This window comes from Equus asinus, chromosome 16 (assembly GCF_041296235.1).
Source record: "Equus asinus isolate D_3611 breed Donkey chromosome 16, EquAss-T2T_v2, whole genome shotgun sequence".
In the NCBI taxonomy this organism is placed as follows: Eukaryota; Metazoa; Chordata; class Mammalia; order Perissodactyla; family Equidae; genus Equus; species Equus asinus.
The window spans coordinates 27,915,635-27,929,831 of NC_091805.1; the positions used below are offsets into that span (position 1 = coordinate 27,915,635).

At 34.8% G+C, this 14,197-nt stretch overlaps 1 protein-coding gene across 6 annotated transcripts in view; it reads left to right on the forward strand.

Moving 5' to 3' along the window:
* Nucleotides 1–13,557, forward strand: part of BTBD8 (BTB domain containing 8) — a 79,788-nt gene extending 66,231 nt beyond the window's left edge. For 4 of the 6 annotated variants that reach the window (XM_070486822.1, XM_070486823.1, XM_070486825.1 and 1 more), the window contains 5 exons: nucleotides 3,853–4,564; nucleotides 4,797–4,884; nucleotides 5,290–5,429; nucleotides 6,750–9,077; nucleotides 10,412–13,546. In XM_070486822.1, coding sequence (XP_070342923.1) covers nucleotides 3,853–4,564; nucleotides 4,797–4,884; nucleotides 5,290–5,429; nucleotides 6,750–9,077; nucleotides 10,412–10,881 — 3,738 coding nt within the window. In that variant the 3' untranslated portion in view covers nucleotides 10,882–13,546. Of the gene's footprint in view, nucleotides 1–3,852; nucleotides 4,565–4,796; nucleotides 4,885–5,289; nucleotides 5,430–6,749; nucleotides 9,078–10,411 lie in introns of all 6 variants that reach the window. The other 2 variants (XM_070486821.1, XM_044749236.2) reach the window with 2 other exon arrangements.
* The last annotated feature ends 640 nt before the right edge of the window (nucleotides 13,558–14,197 follow it).

Here is a 14,197-nt window from a genome sequence, read left to right on the forward strand (position 1 = left end):
AATTTTTAAAAATTTATTCTTTCGTTAATTAAAGCTATTTCTTAATGGAAGTAATTTTGAGTCTTTTTTAAATCAAGTGAACATTTCATAGATTTTTAAATGATGTGAATTTTTGATATCTAGCTGTCGTAGGAAGTGAAATATTGTCTACCTTTTTTTATTTCCTTGAAAACCTTTTTGGCTACTACCGTATTGGAGTTATTCCAGTGCATCAGAAAGTGTCTAGAATTCTAGACCTAATTCAATGTCTATTTTTCTAATTAACCTACTTCTAACAAAAGAAGATTTTAGTTGTCCCAGTTTTCTCTGTATTAAAATTTTAATTCACATAATATATTTTTGGTGTGAAAAAGGCAATTAGTGCCAAGAACATAGTTGTGTTTTACTTTAAAAGTTACTTGGTGTGCTTATGTGCAATATCTAAAATAGTCAAACTCTTAGAAACAGAAAGTAAATGGTGGTTTCCAGGGGCTGGAGGGACAAGGAAAAGGAAAATTGTTCAATGGGTATAGAGTTTTAGTTTTGCAAGATGGAAAAATTCTAGAGATTTGTTGCACAACATGGTGCATATAATTAACATTACTGCCCACTTAAAAATGGTTCAGATGGTAAATTTTATGTTATTTGTTTTTTTACCACACACACACACACACAGAAGTTAATTGGTGTATTTGTTATAACGTGAAATACATTTTCTTTCCCCAAAATGTTATTAACGATGGTTAGAGTTCCAAGCTGGAAGTGTGAAATCCTACTAACCTAATACGTATTACAATGATATGGAGACATACATTGAGAGTTCCAGTTTGGAATGCAAAGAACATATTTCCCTTGCAGAGTGGAACAGGAAGTCGTTTCTTCCTCATCGGCCAGTAGATAGAAACTTAGACAACTCCAAAAGCTTCCTAGGACTGTTTCCCAAAGTGTGTTCCACAGTTTGCCAGCTCCATCATATGTTCCACCTAGGGATATCTAGCGTCAACTAAGTTTGAGAATTGCTACACACCATAGTCCCTCTTAGAGACTGGTGATGCACTTTAGCACCTTCAGAGCTCTGAGAAACACTATAGTAAAGAACAGTTTTGAATTCTGTTCTACCCAGAATTTCCCCACATTTTGTAAGCATGGAACATCACTAGACTCCCCTTCGACCCCTTTTAAACACATTATACAGTTCCACAGAACAGACTCTAGGAAATAGTACCTTAGAACATGTTTTTCTGTGTACTTGTTCCGTGTTACCTCCTGTGGGTTTTTTTTAGGGCCCCCAGGAGTTAGCCTACCTGCCTTCCTTCCTCCTTTTCTACTAACTGTTACCAACCAGGCTTTTCCTCCTTTCTTGCCATCAGCAGAATAGAGCACAGTCTCATTGCTGTTCCTTATCTCCCTGACTTTCAGGTGGTCTAAGAGTTTATACTGTTACGCACAATGGGAAGGAAATGGGGCAGTATGTTTCCCTCAGAAAGGCAGTGGTATACTGAAATGGGTGCTGGACACAGAATCACAAGAGTTCAAATACTGACTTCACATTTATTATCTGTGTCATTTGTGAGTCTTAGTTTGCTTATCTGTAAAATGGAGTAATAAAACCTAGCAGGATTATTGTGAAAATTAAGTGAAATAATTTATGTGCAGTTATCCAGTGTGTAGTAGGTGTTCTATAAGTGTGGAATGAATAAATGTGTTTTCCAGAAGGAAATGAGATCTTCTGGAGGTGGGAGAAAGTTAATGAGATAAGATAGAGAAAAAGGTTTAAGAAGGGTGCTGTTACTGAAATACTTAAGGATAAAATTCTATGATGTCTGGAATTTGCTTCAAAATAAAATGGGGGTAGTTACATATGAAACAGAATTGGCCAAGAGTTGATACTTGTTAAGACTGGGTAATAGATACATGGAATTCATTGTGCTGTTCTGTCTTCTTTTGATTATGTTTAAATTTTTCTATAATAAAAAGTTAAACCAAAAAGGAAAAACAAAAGAAAGGAATAATACTAGAAATGAGAAGCATATCTAAGAAGAAGCCTTTAGAGGATTGCCCTCTTTTTCTTCATTTTTGTCACTAACATGTGGTGACTATTCCCAGTTGGCTATTTGTGTATAAGAAATATCTGTGAACTCTGCAGATGTAGGTCAGAGACTGCCTTGAAATGGGTACTTGTGCATTGAATTCTCATCATGCTATGCTATGGTAACGTGAAATTTCTAAAGGAATGTAGTTACCCCATATACTCCATAGATCTCACCCATAGCGTGATGCTTTATAGTAGATAGAATCAAGGATACAGTAAATTAGGTAGGGTCAGTTTTAAGGGTGGAAAGAGGTCTAAAATCAGAAATCTGCCTGGTTTTATGTATTAAAAATAGAGAAATATTATTTTTTGAGCTAAGGTTTGATCAAGACACAAAAAAATGAAGACCAAGCCTATTTGAATTTTATAAATATTACATAGAATCCCGGAATACTGAACTGCATAGAACCAGTCTCCACTCTCTGAACATGCATAATCTGAGGCCCAGAGATGTTAATGATTTCTCAAATATCCTAAGTCAGTTAGAGGCAAAGCTAGAACAAGAATTCATGATTCCTTTATTGCCGTACCTTGCTTTTTCCTAACTTTAGCCAGGTTATTTATTACTTATTATGTATGTATTATATAATGTCTGTGTATTCATATACACACACACACATATGTCATTTTGTCTTAGACACATTTTAATATAATTAGAATCTTTCTAGATTTAGAAATAATTAGACCTTGAACTGTATATCAATATATGCTCAGGTTTAACAACATTCGTTACATTTTTTTGAATACCCAGGATGTGATGGGCACAGTGCTAAGGGATATAAAGATGAAGACAACACAAGCTCTGCTCATACCTTTACAATCTCATACACCTTTCCAAAGTGGGGGGAAAATATTTACATAAATAATGGCAATATAATTTTAAAATTTTATTCTAAAATTCCTACCAATTTTTAAAATTTTGTTGTTTCCTTCCATATCAAGGTTGATTCTAAGCAAAATGATGATGTAGGTGCATTTGTTGTTGGTGCCCTTTTATTTTCCCCTTTTTACCCATTTCATCTATTTTTAGGACCTTTTCCTCCACTTCCTCCAGACAGCCAATACTGTGTTACTATCTTTTTTCTTCCAAAAACCAAACTTTTCAGATGTAACGTGTTATGTTTCTCAGAAACGTTTTTTATTTTCTTAATGAGGACTCCAAGAAATAAGCAGTTCTTACCATAGAGGATTAAATCTTTAGTGGTAAAATTTGTAATATTTGGGACAGAGTTGAAGAGAGAATTTTTGGTGAAAATCTTTATAATGTCCCTCAAATTATACCATATAGATGACTACCAGCTTAGAGCAGTAAGTCATGAGGTCAAGTGCTAGTCCATCCCTTATCAGCATATGACCTTGAGTAAATTACACACCTGCTTTAATCCTCAGTTTCTTGTCTTGTGAGGAAAAGGGTTTAGCACAGAACCTGGGAATGTGCCCTCAAAAAATTTGGATACTTATATGTTATCATATACCCCAGGCATCCTGACACCTTTAGATATTAATCTCTACCATAACTTCATAAAGTTAAATAGTATGCCTTTTAAAATAGTATTGCCTTTTAATTTTTTATGCTGTATTTCAGATTTTATTAAAGTAATGTGATTGAAAACACAAAGTATTGCTCAAAATGGTCAAAGATAATTCAAGTTTTGAGTAGCCCTAAATGGTAATATGAAGTTCGCTGTTTTCACCTCTTTGAAAAACTGGCTTATTAAAACATAAAGTATTATATGTCAAAGACTTCGGTCAAGTTACAAAGTATTTTTTCTTCTTTGTAGCAAAGGAGACAAGTTTCTGACTCCAGTGTTATAAAGAACAGATCTTGGAGAGGAAATAACAAGAAAGAGTGTTGGAGTTCCCCCTCTACTAATCAAAAGATGAAATCCGATGGATTAGGAGCATCTGGACATTCATCAAGTACTAATAGAAATACTATAAATAAAACTTTGAAGCATGACGATTTAAAGGAAAAGGATGGTACAAAAATAGCATCTAAGATTACAAAAGAGCTGAAAACTGGGGGAAAAAATGTTTCTGGAAAGCCCAAAGCTATGATAAAGCCCAAAACAGAAAGCAGTGATAATGCAAAGTCAGCAAACCTGTCACCCAGACAAGTTGTGGAAAGATCAGCAACAGCAGCAGCAAACGGACAGAAAAGTTCATTGAATGGAAAAGCAGTGAGAAATGAGGCCGGGCAAATTACAGGTGCCAGACCCAAGGTACTCACTGGAAACTTAAATGTTCAAGCCAAAGCAAAGCCTTTGAAGAAAGGGACAAGGAAAGATTCTCCATGCCATGGTGTCGCAGGACCCTCTAGCAGATCGACAAATTCAAGTATGGAATTATTGGTTTCCACTGAATGTCCAGGTGAACCAAAAGAAAATGGATCAATAGGAGAAGAAAGGTCGTCTGGTCATAAACTGTCTTTTTGTGAATCTCCAGGACAGACAGTGAAAAACAGTGTAGAAAGTATCAAAACTTCCACTGTAGGTGGGTTTTAGCACTCTAATTTTTAATAGCTGCTGACAGTTAAATGACCTGTGTTTGGACTTTTATTTAGTTTCAAATGCCGCAAAGTATTTATTTACATGTATTCATGCCAACAGAAAATGCAGTTCTTCTCATGTTAACATTTAATTTTGCTTAGGGTGTCTGACCAGTGAATTTATACATAATAGTTACATATTTAGTGTTTTATGACTCACTTTTTCTTAACTTACAGCAGTGAAATCTCAATCTGTTTCAAAAGTTGCCAATGGAACTTCCATTAAAAAAAGCATTAACAAACAAGAAACTACTATAAATAACAGGTAAGTCCTCGTTCATTATTTTACCTATACATTAACTTTCTCTGAAAGTTAACTAATTATATAACTTCCAGTTAAATGTTTTTCTTCTTTGTTAGAAAATTTAATGCATTTACACGATGACATCTTAAAACTTCTTACTTAAAAGAAGTTAGTATATTTATGCAAAATGATTGATACAAAATGATAGAAGAATACTTTCCCCTTGTGGCACTTGATTATGCATTGCTTTATCATCCTTGATCTACAGTTTTATAAACTTAAAGCCTTACGAATATATGGTTTTTCTGTTTTCGGAAGGGATATATTTTTTATTTCTTTGAGAAAAAATATATTTCATGTATGGGTCTTCTAAAAGCTCGTGTTTTGGAATCTCAATGTAATACTGAATGTGATCATTTTTCTTAGTGTGCCAAAGAAGGTCACTAGCAAAGGACATAGTGACCCAGTACCTCAGGCAATTTTAAAGAAAAGAGGAAATGACAATGGATGTGCTGCAGCTCAGCAGAGGACCAAGAAGGCCCCATCTAATCTTGCTAGAACTCAAGGTAAAGCTGAAATAGTCCTGGGTCTTATTTCCTTGTTTAAATTGAGTAGGCAGAACTCTGCTTTGGAACTTCAGTGGCAAATAAGCAAAATATAATATGGTTTCAGTCATTTTATGTTTGTTTCATGCTTTAGAGATGAGATTTTATACTTTTACATTTCAGACAAGCTTTTTGGTATTTTTAGGTATGGGTTTGGTTTGTTGTCTTTTGTGAGAGAAATACTTAAGGGAGTCACTAGTTTATCTGCATTTCCGGTCCTTTTACATGTTATGCCCATGTTTCTTCAAAGTTTCATTGATAACTATAGGAATTCCATCTGCAAAACCAGCGCTAAAGAGCTCTTTAAAACGTAATGGTACAGTCTAGGGAGCTGTAATACGTCAGGAGGAAGATTTTTCCTCTGGAATCTGCGCTGTGCCTGTTGTTTTCCATGTTCTAAGAAAGAAAAGAGTACTGATCAAATTGCATAATTTGCTAACATAACTGATTTTATAAATTAATTTGCTTTACACAGTAAGCATTCACATAGGTAAGAGCAGTTTGTAAAATCCTAAAAATAATTTTGAGTTAGGTAATGAATTAATACTGAAAGTTAATTTAAAAATAAGCCAGAGAAAAATTATTCATGTTCTAGTAATAGCTAAAGATTTGACAATTTAAAAGATTTGGTCATTCTGTCTGACAAATTTGAATGCTCAAAATGTCATCTCTAGGACGTTAGCCAGTGTAAACAAATGGATTCCCCAAATTAACCCTCTTTCCTTCCAGTGACCAGTTTTAGTTTCCCCTGCATATCTAAGTTATTAACCCTAATGAGCTACAATAATAATGATCTGATTATGAGAAATAAATTAGTTTTGTTCATGTTTGAGGGGAAAAATTGCAACAATTTCAATTATGGTTAGCTTGATTCTGCTTTTCAGCTGTGTGGAACAGTCTTTTTTTCTCCCAAAACTTCAAAGGGAAGACCCTTCCTGCTCTTTTGATATGAGAAAATCAGATTTTTCCACCCCTATAAATTTATGCAAATCCAATTCTGGCATAAGGATCAAGGCTCTTTACTTGGGGAAGAAAGATCCTAGTTTAATAATTTTACTAAGACGCTGGAATAGTCCCTCTATATTTGTAATAGAAAAATACTTTCTTTTTTTATTTTATATGCCCACTAACTCCTAATCTGTAATTGTCCATTTGATTGTAGACATATTACCATTTCATTATTTTATTTATTTTATTTCTTATAAAGTAATTTAAAAACAAATATTGAATTTCATTCACAAATTGGAAGGTATATTATATTTTTGAATTTTCTTTTCTTAGGATCTCAAGGAGAGTCACCAAAGTCAGTAAAATCTTCAGTCTCTTCAAGGCAGTCTGAAGAAAGTGTGACAAAATTAGACTACAATACAACTACAGATAAACAAACATCTAAGAGAAAAAATGTCAAGCAAGGACACACAACTTTGCCTAAGGTTAATGCAAAAACAGTAGCAATGCCTAAAAACCTAAATCAATCTAAGAAAGGTGAAACTTTGAATATTAAAGATTCAAAACAGAAAATGCTTTCTGGACAGGTTATATTGAAGACTCAGCCTTCTTCTCAAAGACCGTTAAAAAGTGAAACATCTGTTGTCCAAAAAAATATGCTTCATGATGTATGTGACAATAAGAAAGGCAGTGTTTCTGAACAGAAACCTCACAAACCTCTAATTAATCTCACATCTGAAATCAGTGGTACAGAAGCAGTCCAATCATCATGCAAACCTGACCCACAAAAGCCATTAAACAATCAAGAAAAAGAGAAATTGGTGTTAGAATGCCAAAATATTTCAAGTCTTGATAAATCAATAAAACATGAACTGGAATCAAAACAGATTTGTTCAGGTAAAAGTGAAACAAAATTTTCCAATCACAAACAAACAGATCATTGCAGCACAGCAAAAATACATTGTCATTCTGATGGTAGTGATGATGTAGATCTGAAATTTTATAGCACTGCTGCCCTAAAATCGTTGATTTCAAATCCCAATGAAAACTCCTTGAACTCTAATGCAGGTTATGATTTAGATTCAACAAATGCAGCGCAAGTCCATGCAGTATCAGATAGGGAGCAGCAAGTAGGGAGAAAAGATACAAACAAAAAATTAAGCATTAACTATGTGAAAGATGTTGTACCTTGTGCTCCTGAAAGGACAAATGGTACTTTAAATTCTGTTCGAGATGACAGAAAATCTAAAATTCATGTAGAGGAACAGACAATTCCTAGTCAGTTATCTGATGACTCTGCTATGAATGAAGACAAACATGCTACAGCAGACTCTGATATTTCTTCCAAGTGTTTTTTGGAACAAATATCAGGAAAAAATTCTCCTAAAGATATGGAAACAACAGAAACTCCAGAGAGCCATGAAACTCCAGAGGCTCCATTCATGAGTCAGTGGAGTTTGAGTACCAGTGTTCTGCATCAGAGAGAGAGTCCTGAATCTGACACTGGCAGTGCTACCACATCCTCTGATGATATAAAGCCCCGATCTGAAGACTATGACGCAGGAGGGTCTCAGGATGATGATGGGTCAAACGACAGAGGGATTTCTAAATGTGGCACTATGCTGTGCCATGATTTTCTTGGAAGAAGTAGCAGTGATACCAGTACTCCTGAAGAATTAAAAATATATGATAGTAACTTAAGAATTGAAGTGAAAATGAAAAGGCAAAGTAGTAATGATCTTTTCCAAGTTAATTCGACAAGTGATGATGAGATTCCTAGGAAAAGGCCAGAAATTTGGTCTCGATCTACAGTAGTCCACCCTAGGGAAAAAGAAAACATTCTACGAGGCAGTGTCCAGTTCGCTCAGGAGGTAGACCAAGTTTCTTCCTCGGCAGATGAAACAGAGGATGAAAGATCTGAAGCTGAAAATGTTGCAGAAAATTTCTCTACATCTAACTCAGCTCCTCAGCAGTTTCAAGGAATAATTAATTTAGCTTTCGAAGACGCAACAGAAAATGAAAGTCGCGAGTTTTCTGCAACCAAAAATTTTAAGAGGTCAGTTTTACTTTCAGTAGATGAATGTGAAGAACTAGGGTCTGATGAAGGGGAAGTCCATACTCCCTTTCAGCCTTCGACAGATTCTCTTTCACCTTCTGATGTTTTTGATGGCGTTTCTCAGGAGCATCATGGAAGGACTTGCTATTCCAGATACTCACAAGGAAGGAAAGGTAGTACTTTAGAATGTAAACAAGATAAAGGCAATAGCGTATGTAAAAATGAAAGCTCTCTCTTCGGTGTTAGTAGCACTGACTCTTCAAGAAAAGATAAACAGAGCACTTCAGCCGCAGGAAAAAAATACACAATAGGTGCCCTGTCCAAAGAAGGCAGACAGCTTCTTCCACAAGATAAAAGAGTAAATCGTGGAAGCAATGTGGATAATGACTTTCAGCAATGCAGCAAACTCTCAGATAGAGATGTAAAATCTCAAGAAAGACCATGTCATTTGGAGCTTCATCAAAGAGAACCCAATTCTGACATACCAAAGAACAGCTCTACAAAATCTCTGGACTTCTGCCGGAGTCAGCTTCTGCCTCAGGAAGGTCAAGTGAAAGAGAGCCATTCTACAGCTACCGAAAAAGCTAATATTGCTTTATCTGCAGGTAATGTACAGAAATAGAAATGCTAAATCCATAATAAAATAAATTTATAGAATTTTAAAGTGGCACGTAGCCCTGAAAGTTATATTTTAATTAGACAGAATAATTACTTAAGCAACAGATTCAAATTTTAAAGGAAAACTTAAATTCTTGATAATGTAAAAATTAGCTAGTTACTTACTCTTTATAGTTCACTTAAAATCCTAGTTGCAGAATTAATATCTAGTAAAAATTTTGGTTATTTATTAGACCTACTTATTATAGGTCTTACTATTAGACCTATTTGTTATAAACTACTAAGAGATTTTACATGAAAGAGTGAAGAGAAAAACTTAGTTTGCTATTATTTAGTTATTTTTGTCTAATTTAACATAAGAATTCTTGACTATTAGAAATTTTATTATATATTGGATATGATTTATGGACTATGCTAGTATATATATCTAAGAGCGCTGTGCAATAACTATAGTAATATGTAACTAAAAGCACTAAGCTATTTTAACTAGATTAATTATTATAATTTGTATACATTTTACAGAGATTAAGACTTTCAGGGTCACTATAATTCTATTCTAAAATTTTCAAGTAAAAAGATAAATTTCCTAAAAGAGATTATATTTAGAAGCAATGATAATATATGAAAAAAGCCCAGGCTTATTTCATATGTATAGATGATTTCCTGTCTAATTGTTTTGTGTGTTTGTCTCCCTTATTATAGTAATTTGATCGAATGACCCACATTGAAAATATGCAATAGTGGCTGACTGAGTAGCTATTGTATATCAAAACTAAGAAAAATACTGATCAGTAATCCCTGTTCAGCAAAATCATGAGAACAGGGAACTCTTTAAAGTTGTACTTTTTTGTCTGTCTTGCTTGCATCTTCCTCTGCATGTGCAATATACAAATAAGACTCTAGATAAAATGTATTTATTCCCCTTTTGGAACTGACTTACCTTAAAAGTCATCATCAAATAACCATGTCTTTTTTTCTCTTTAAGTTTCTATTGTAGTGAATTAGATATATGTGCACATTCTGTTTATGTTTAAATGATTTCTGTTGTTTTCTGTATCATGAGTTTTCAAATTAAGGTATGGAGAATTACTGTTAGTTGCTGATGTTGATTTTGCTGCTAAACGTTATCCTTGAGTTGTTTTTTTTTAACATGGAAAAAAATGCCTCAAAAATCTTGTTAATTTTCTATAAATGTTATTTTTCTCATTCTATGTTTTTTTGGGACTATAATTATTATATTGTGTTAATATTGTTCTACAAAACTCTGAGGGGTACCAACATGTGCAATTTTTACATTGTGTAGTATTATGAATTATTTCAGGAGACATAGATGATTGTGACACACTGGCACAAACCTACATGTATGACCATCGGCCTTCAAAAACCCTCTCTCCAATATATGAGATGGATGTAATAGAAGCATTTGAGCAGAAAATGGATTCAGAAACACACGTTACAGACAGGGATTTTGAAGATGATCAACACTTTGCAAAACAAGATTGGACACTATTAAAGCAACTGCTCTCCGAACAGGATTCAAACTTAAATATTACAAATTCTGTTCCTGAAGACTTAAATTTAGCACAGTATCTAATCAATCAGACACTACTCTTAGCACGAGACAGCTCAAAACCTCAGGGTAAAGCACATGTTGACACTTTGAACAGATGGAGTGAACTGACGTCTCCACTTGATGATTCTGCAGCAAGCATCACCATGGCTAGTTTTTCCTCTGAAGACTGTTCACCCCAAGGGGAGTGGACAATTCTGGAACTGGAAACTCAGCACTAAGAGTATTAACATTTTGGAAAATTTTGAACTATGCCACCCCTTTATTTTTTGATGCTTATATTATATCCAAATGATACTTGCATTAGCCAGAGATAGACTGTCCTTAATATTGAGGGAGTCTTTCCAGTTTATTGAGGTAAATATAGTTTGTTTATTAATAATAATCACATGTAGAAAAAGTGTTTTTCTAAAATTTTTGAGCATGTTTTCTTAATTATTAGAGAAATTAGAAGACTTGCAAGGAAATCCTTCCTTGAGTTTTCCTTTCCTAATTGATCATTTGTTCACTTGTTTATCATTCAAGAATTTAAAATGTGAATGCAGAAGTAGATCAGTCCCTTTATTTTTTTGCTCTGCGTATGGTAACATAGTAATTTAACAATAAAAAACTTACCGTGCTTGTGTCAGTTTATGTAGAGTTAATACGTGAGTAACGTTCAAACTCAGGTTCGTGTGGTTGAGGCTGATAGCTGAATATTAGTCATTTTCCCAACAATTCAGGGACAGGAAATTGTGGAGTGAATGCATCTCAATTTTCAGTCACATTGTTACTAAAACAGAAAAATGGAATCCCCTGTAATTCTCTTTCTGGGGTATATTCAGAGAGAGACATCTGCCCTTGTTCAAAAAAAGTGGGAAAAGTGTCCATCTGTTTTATCTATGTAGATTCCCTTTATAGTTAGTTAATTTTAGTTAGTTGAATTTTGTTAACTCTCCATTCTCTCTTCCATATTAGAGATATTTTGTAACTGAACCTGCAATAAGCCTGTACTAACTTGAAAATGGGTACATGAGGCAACTGAGTTTCTGAGTTACATTGCATGTGGGTGCACACGTGTCTGTTTGCTTTCTCCATGTATCTGTGAGCTCTAGTTCCTTAGTTCCTTGATCACATTGTCTTTCAGTCTTTAATTTTGGTGGCAAGGCAAAGATAAAAGTCTTTTCTACAAAATGCCATTGGGGAGTGAACACTTGGGTACCTACTTGATATGGGTGGGTGTTGCCCTTAGGATGATGAGATTTAGTAGAATTAGCCTCTCCCAAAGCTTTGTAACTAACTCATAATTTCTCTAAAGTATGTCAGAAGTAAGGAAACCTTTTGGTTTAGAATTCCTTTTCTAAATTAACAGAGTTTTCAACAAAAGAGCAACAATAGAAAAAATCTGTATATTGAATATCAACAATCATGTTATTCTTATAAAATAATTATGTTAACGTTAGCTACTAACCTATTACACCATAAATTTGCTATGCCTTTTTAACTAGAAGCTCTGCATGGGGCACTCATTCATTCAAACAGTCAAGAAACAGGCATTGGTTCTAGATACTCAGATGCAAAGATAACTAAGGTTTGATTCCTGCCCCCTCTCCCCCCAAAAGAGAGGTCAGTTTCTAGTGAGGGGAAAAAAACATACAAGAAAGAGGTTAAAATACAGCATTATAAAACTTTGTATTTTAGAGCTGGCTGGGAATTTAGAGATTAGTTTAATCCCTTCAAATTCTGAAGGAAGACTGCAGCCCAGAGGAATTAAAAGATTGCCCAGGTCCTCCAGCTCATTTGTGGGCTGGAATCCAATATTCCTTAATTTCAGTTTGATGTTATTTCTACCTCACACCACACTGCATTTGATTTTTATCGTAAAACCTGAGAACAAATATATTTATGGGTAATTTGTAGTATAAAGAATGTGTGATAGAGTCAGAAACAGCACAGATTCCCGAGACATTGTGTTTTCTTTCTCCAAATGTGAAACTGTGTTATTTTTAATAAACTACCTCAGAAGTTCACAAGTTTATCATCGAAACTTCGTTTCTTTCCCAGTTTCAAGATCTTGAAAACTTTCTTCTTAAACTACTAGATACTAAAAAGCTATTCAATTTCATGTCACATCTGCAAATAGATAATAGTGAAGGCATTTTGCTTAAATAGTAACCTCTTAGGTAATTTCAGGACATGTGTGTTTTCTTATCATGCTCTTTTGCGAACGACACATCTCGCAGTCTGTTTGCTGTGGGACCCTTTGGGCTAGTTCTTCATCATTCAGCAAACATATATTGAAAAACAATTGCTAACATTTATTTAGCATGTATTATATGTTAGACACTGTGCTAAGTGCTTTAAATATGCATTAATATTTAATTCTCACAACAGTTCTGTAAGATATGTCTTCTTATCACCTTTCTTTTACACATGAGGAAACTGATGTAGTGTCCTTACCCTAGATGAGCTACCCTAGTGGAAGAAACTAAAAGAGAAATAGCATAGTACACCGTTGTTTGGTAAGATAACAGCTGTATATGGCCAGAGTTGTGGGAGCCCAGAGGGAGAAGCTACAACAGCTTGTCAGGAAGAGAAGATTAGAGAACGCTTCCTAAGGCAAATAATATTCAGTGACTGCTTCATAATTTCTACAAAGAAGGGGCTTAGTGGCTGCAATCTAGTTTGAAGTGTAGGCCAGGGGACTTGTCTTGAAGATGCACTTGTATAGAAAGTACTTTGTTTTTACTTAGATTGTGTATTACAGATGAATAAAATAGAAATATTTTTAAAAGGTGCTTTTAATATATAGTTTACATGAGACTGCAAAAACTCTAATCATCCGTACCAAAAAAGTAATATTTTTATTTTGATTTGGGTTGCTTGGGGAGGACCAATGAAGATTATGGAGAGAGTCTAAAGCCCGTTTACACCATCTCTTGGAGCAACCAGGTGATGTCTGATGCTGGCTTTCAAGGATGAATAGGAATTTGCTTGGTGGCAGTGCATTCTAGCCATAACAGCACGTTAAGCAATGGTGACCAGGATGTGCATTGAGGTCGAGGAGGAAGAGTGGTAGTACATAGGGCTAAAGAGCTGAGCTGGCATTGGATTCTGAAAGTTATTAAGTACTATGCTTAAATGTTTAAATAGTCAAAACCTTGGATTTGGTAGGCATTATGGCTCCTTCTATTATGCATTCATTTATTTATTTACTTATTTATTTTTAAAGATTGGCACCTGAGCTAACATCTGTTGCCAGTCTTCTTTTTTTTTCTTCTTCTTCTTCTTCTCAATGCCCTTCAGTACATAGTTATATATTCTAGTTGTTGGTCCTTCTGGTTGTGCTATGTAGGACGCTGCCTCACTGTGGCTTCATGAGTGGTGCCATGTCCGCGCCAAGGATCCGAACCAGCAAGATCCTGGGCCGCCGGAGGGGAGCACACGAACTTAACCATTCAGCCTCCTTGGGCTGGCCCCTCATTTATTTAACTCTCAGTGGATAGTCTTTCCATGTTCTTGGGAAATAACTACCTACAACTCACAGTGGGTAGTCAT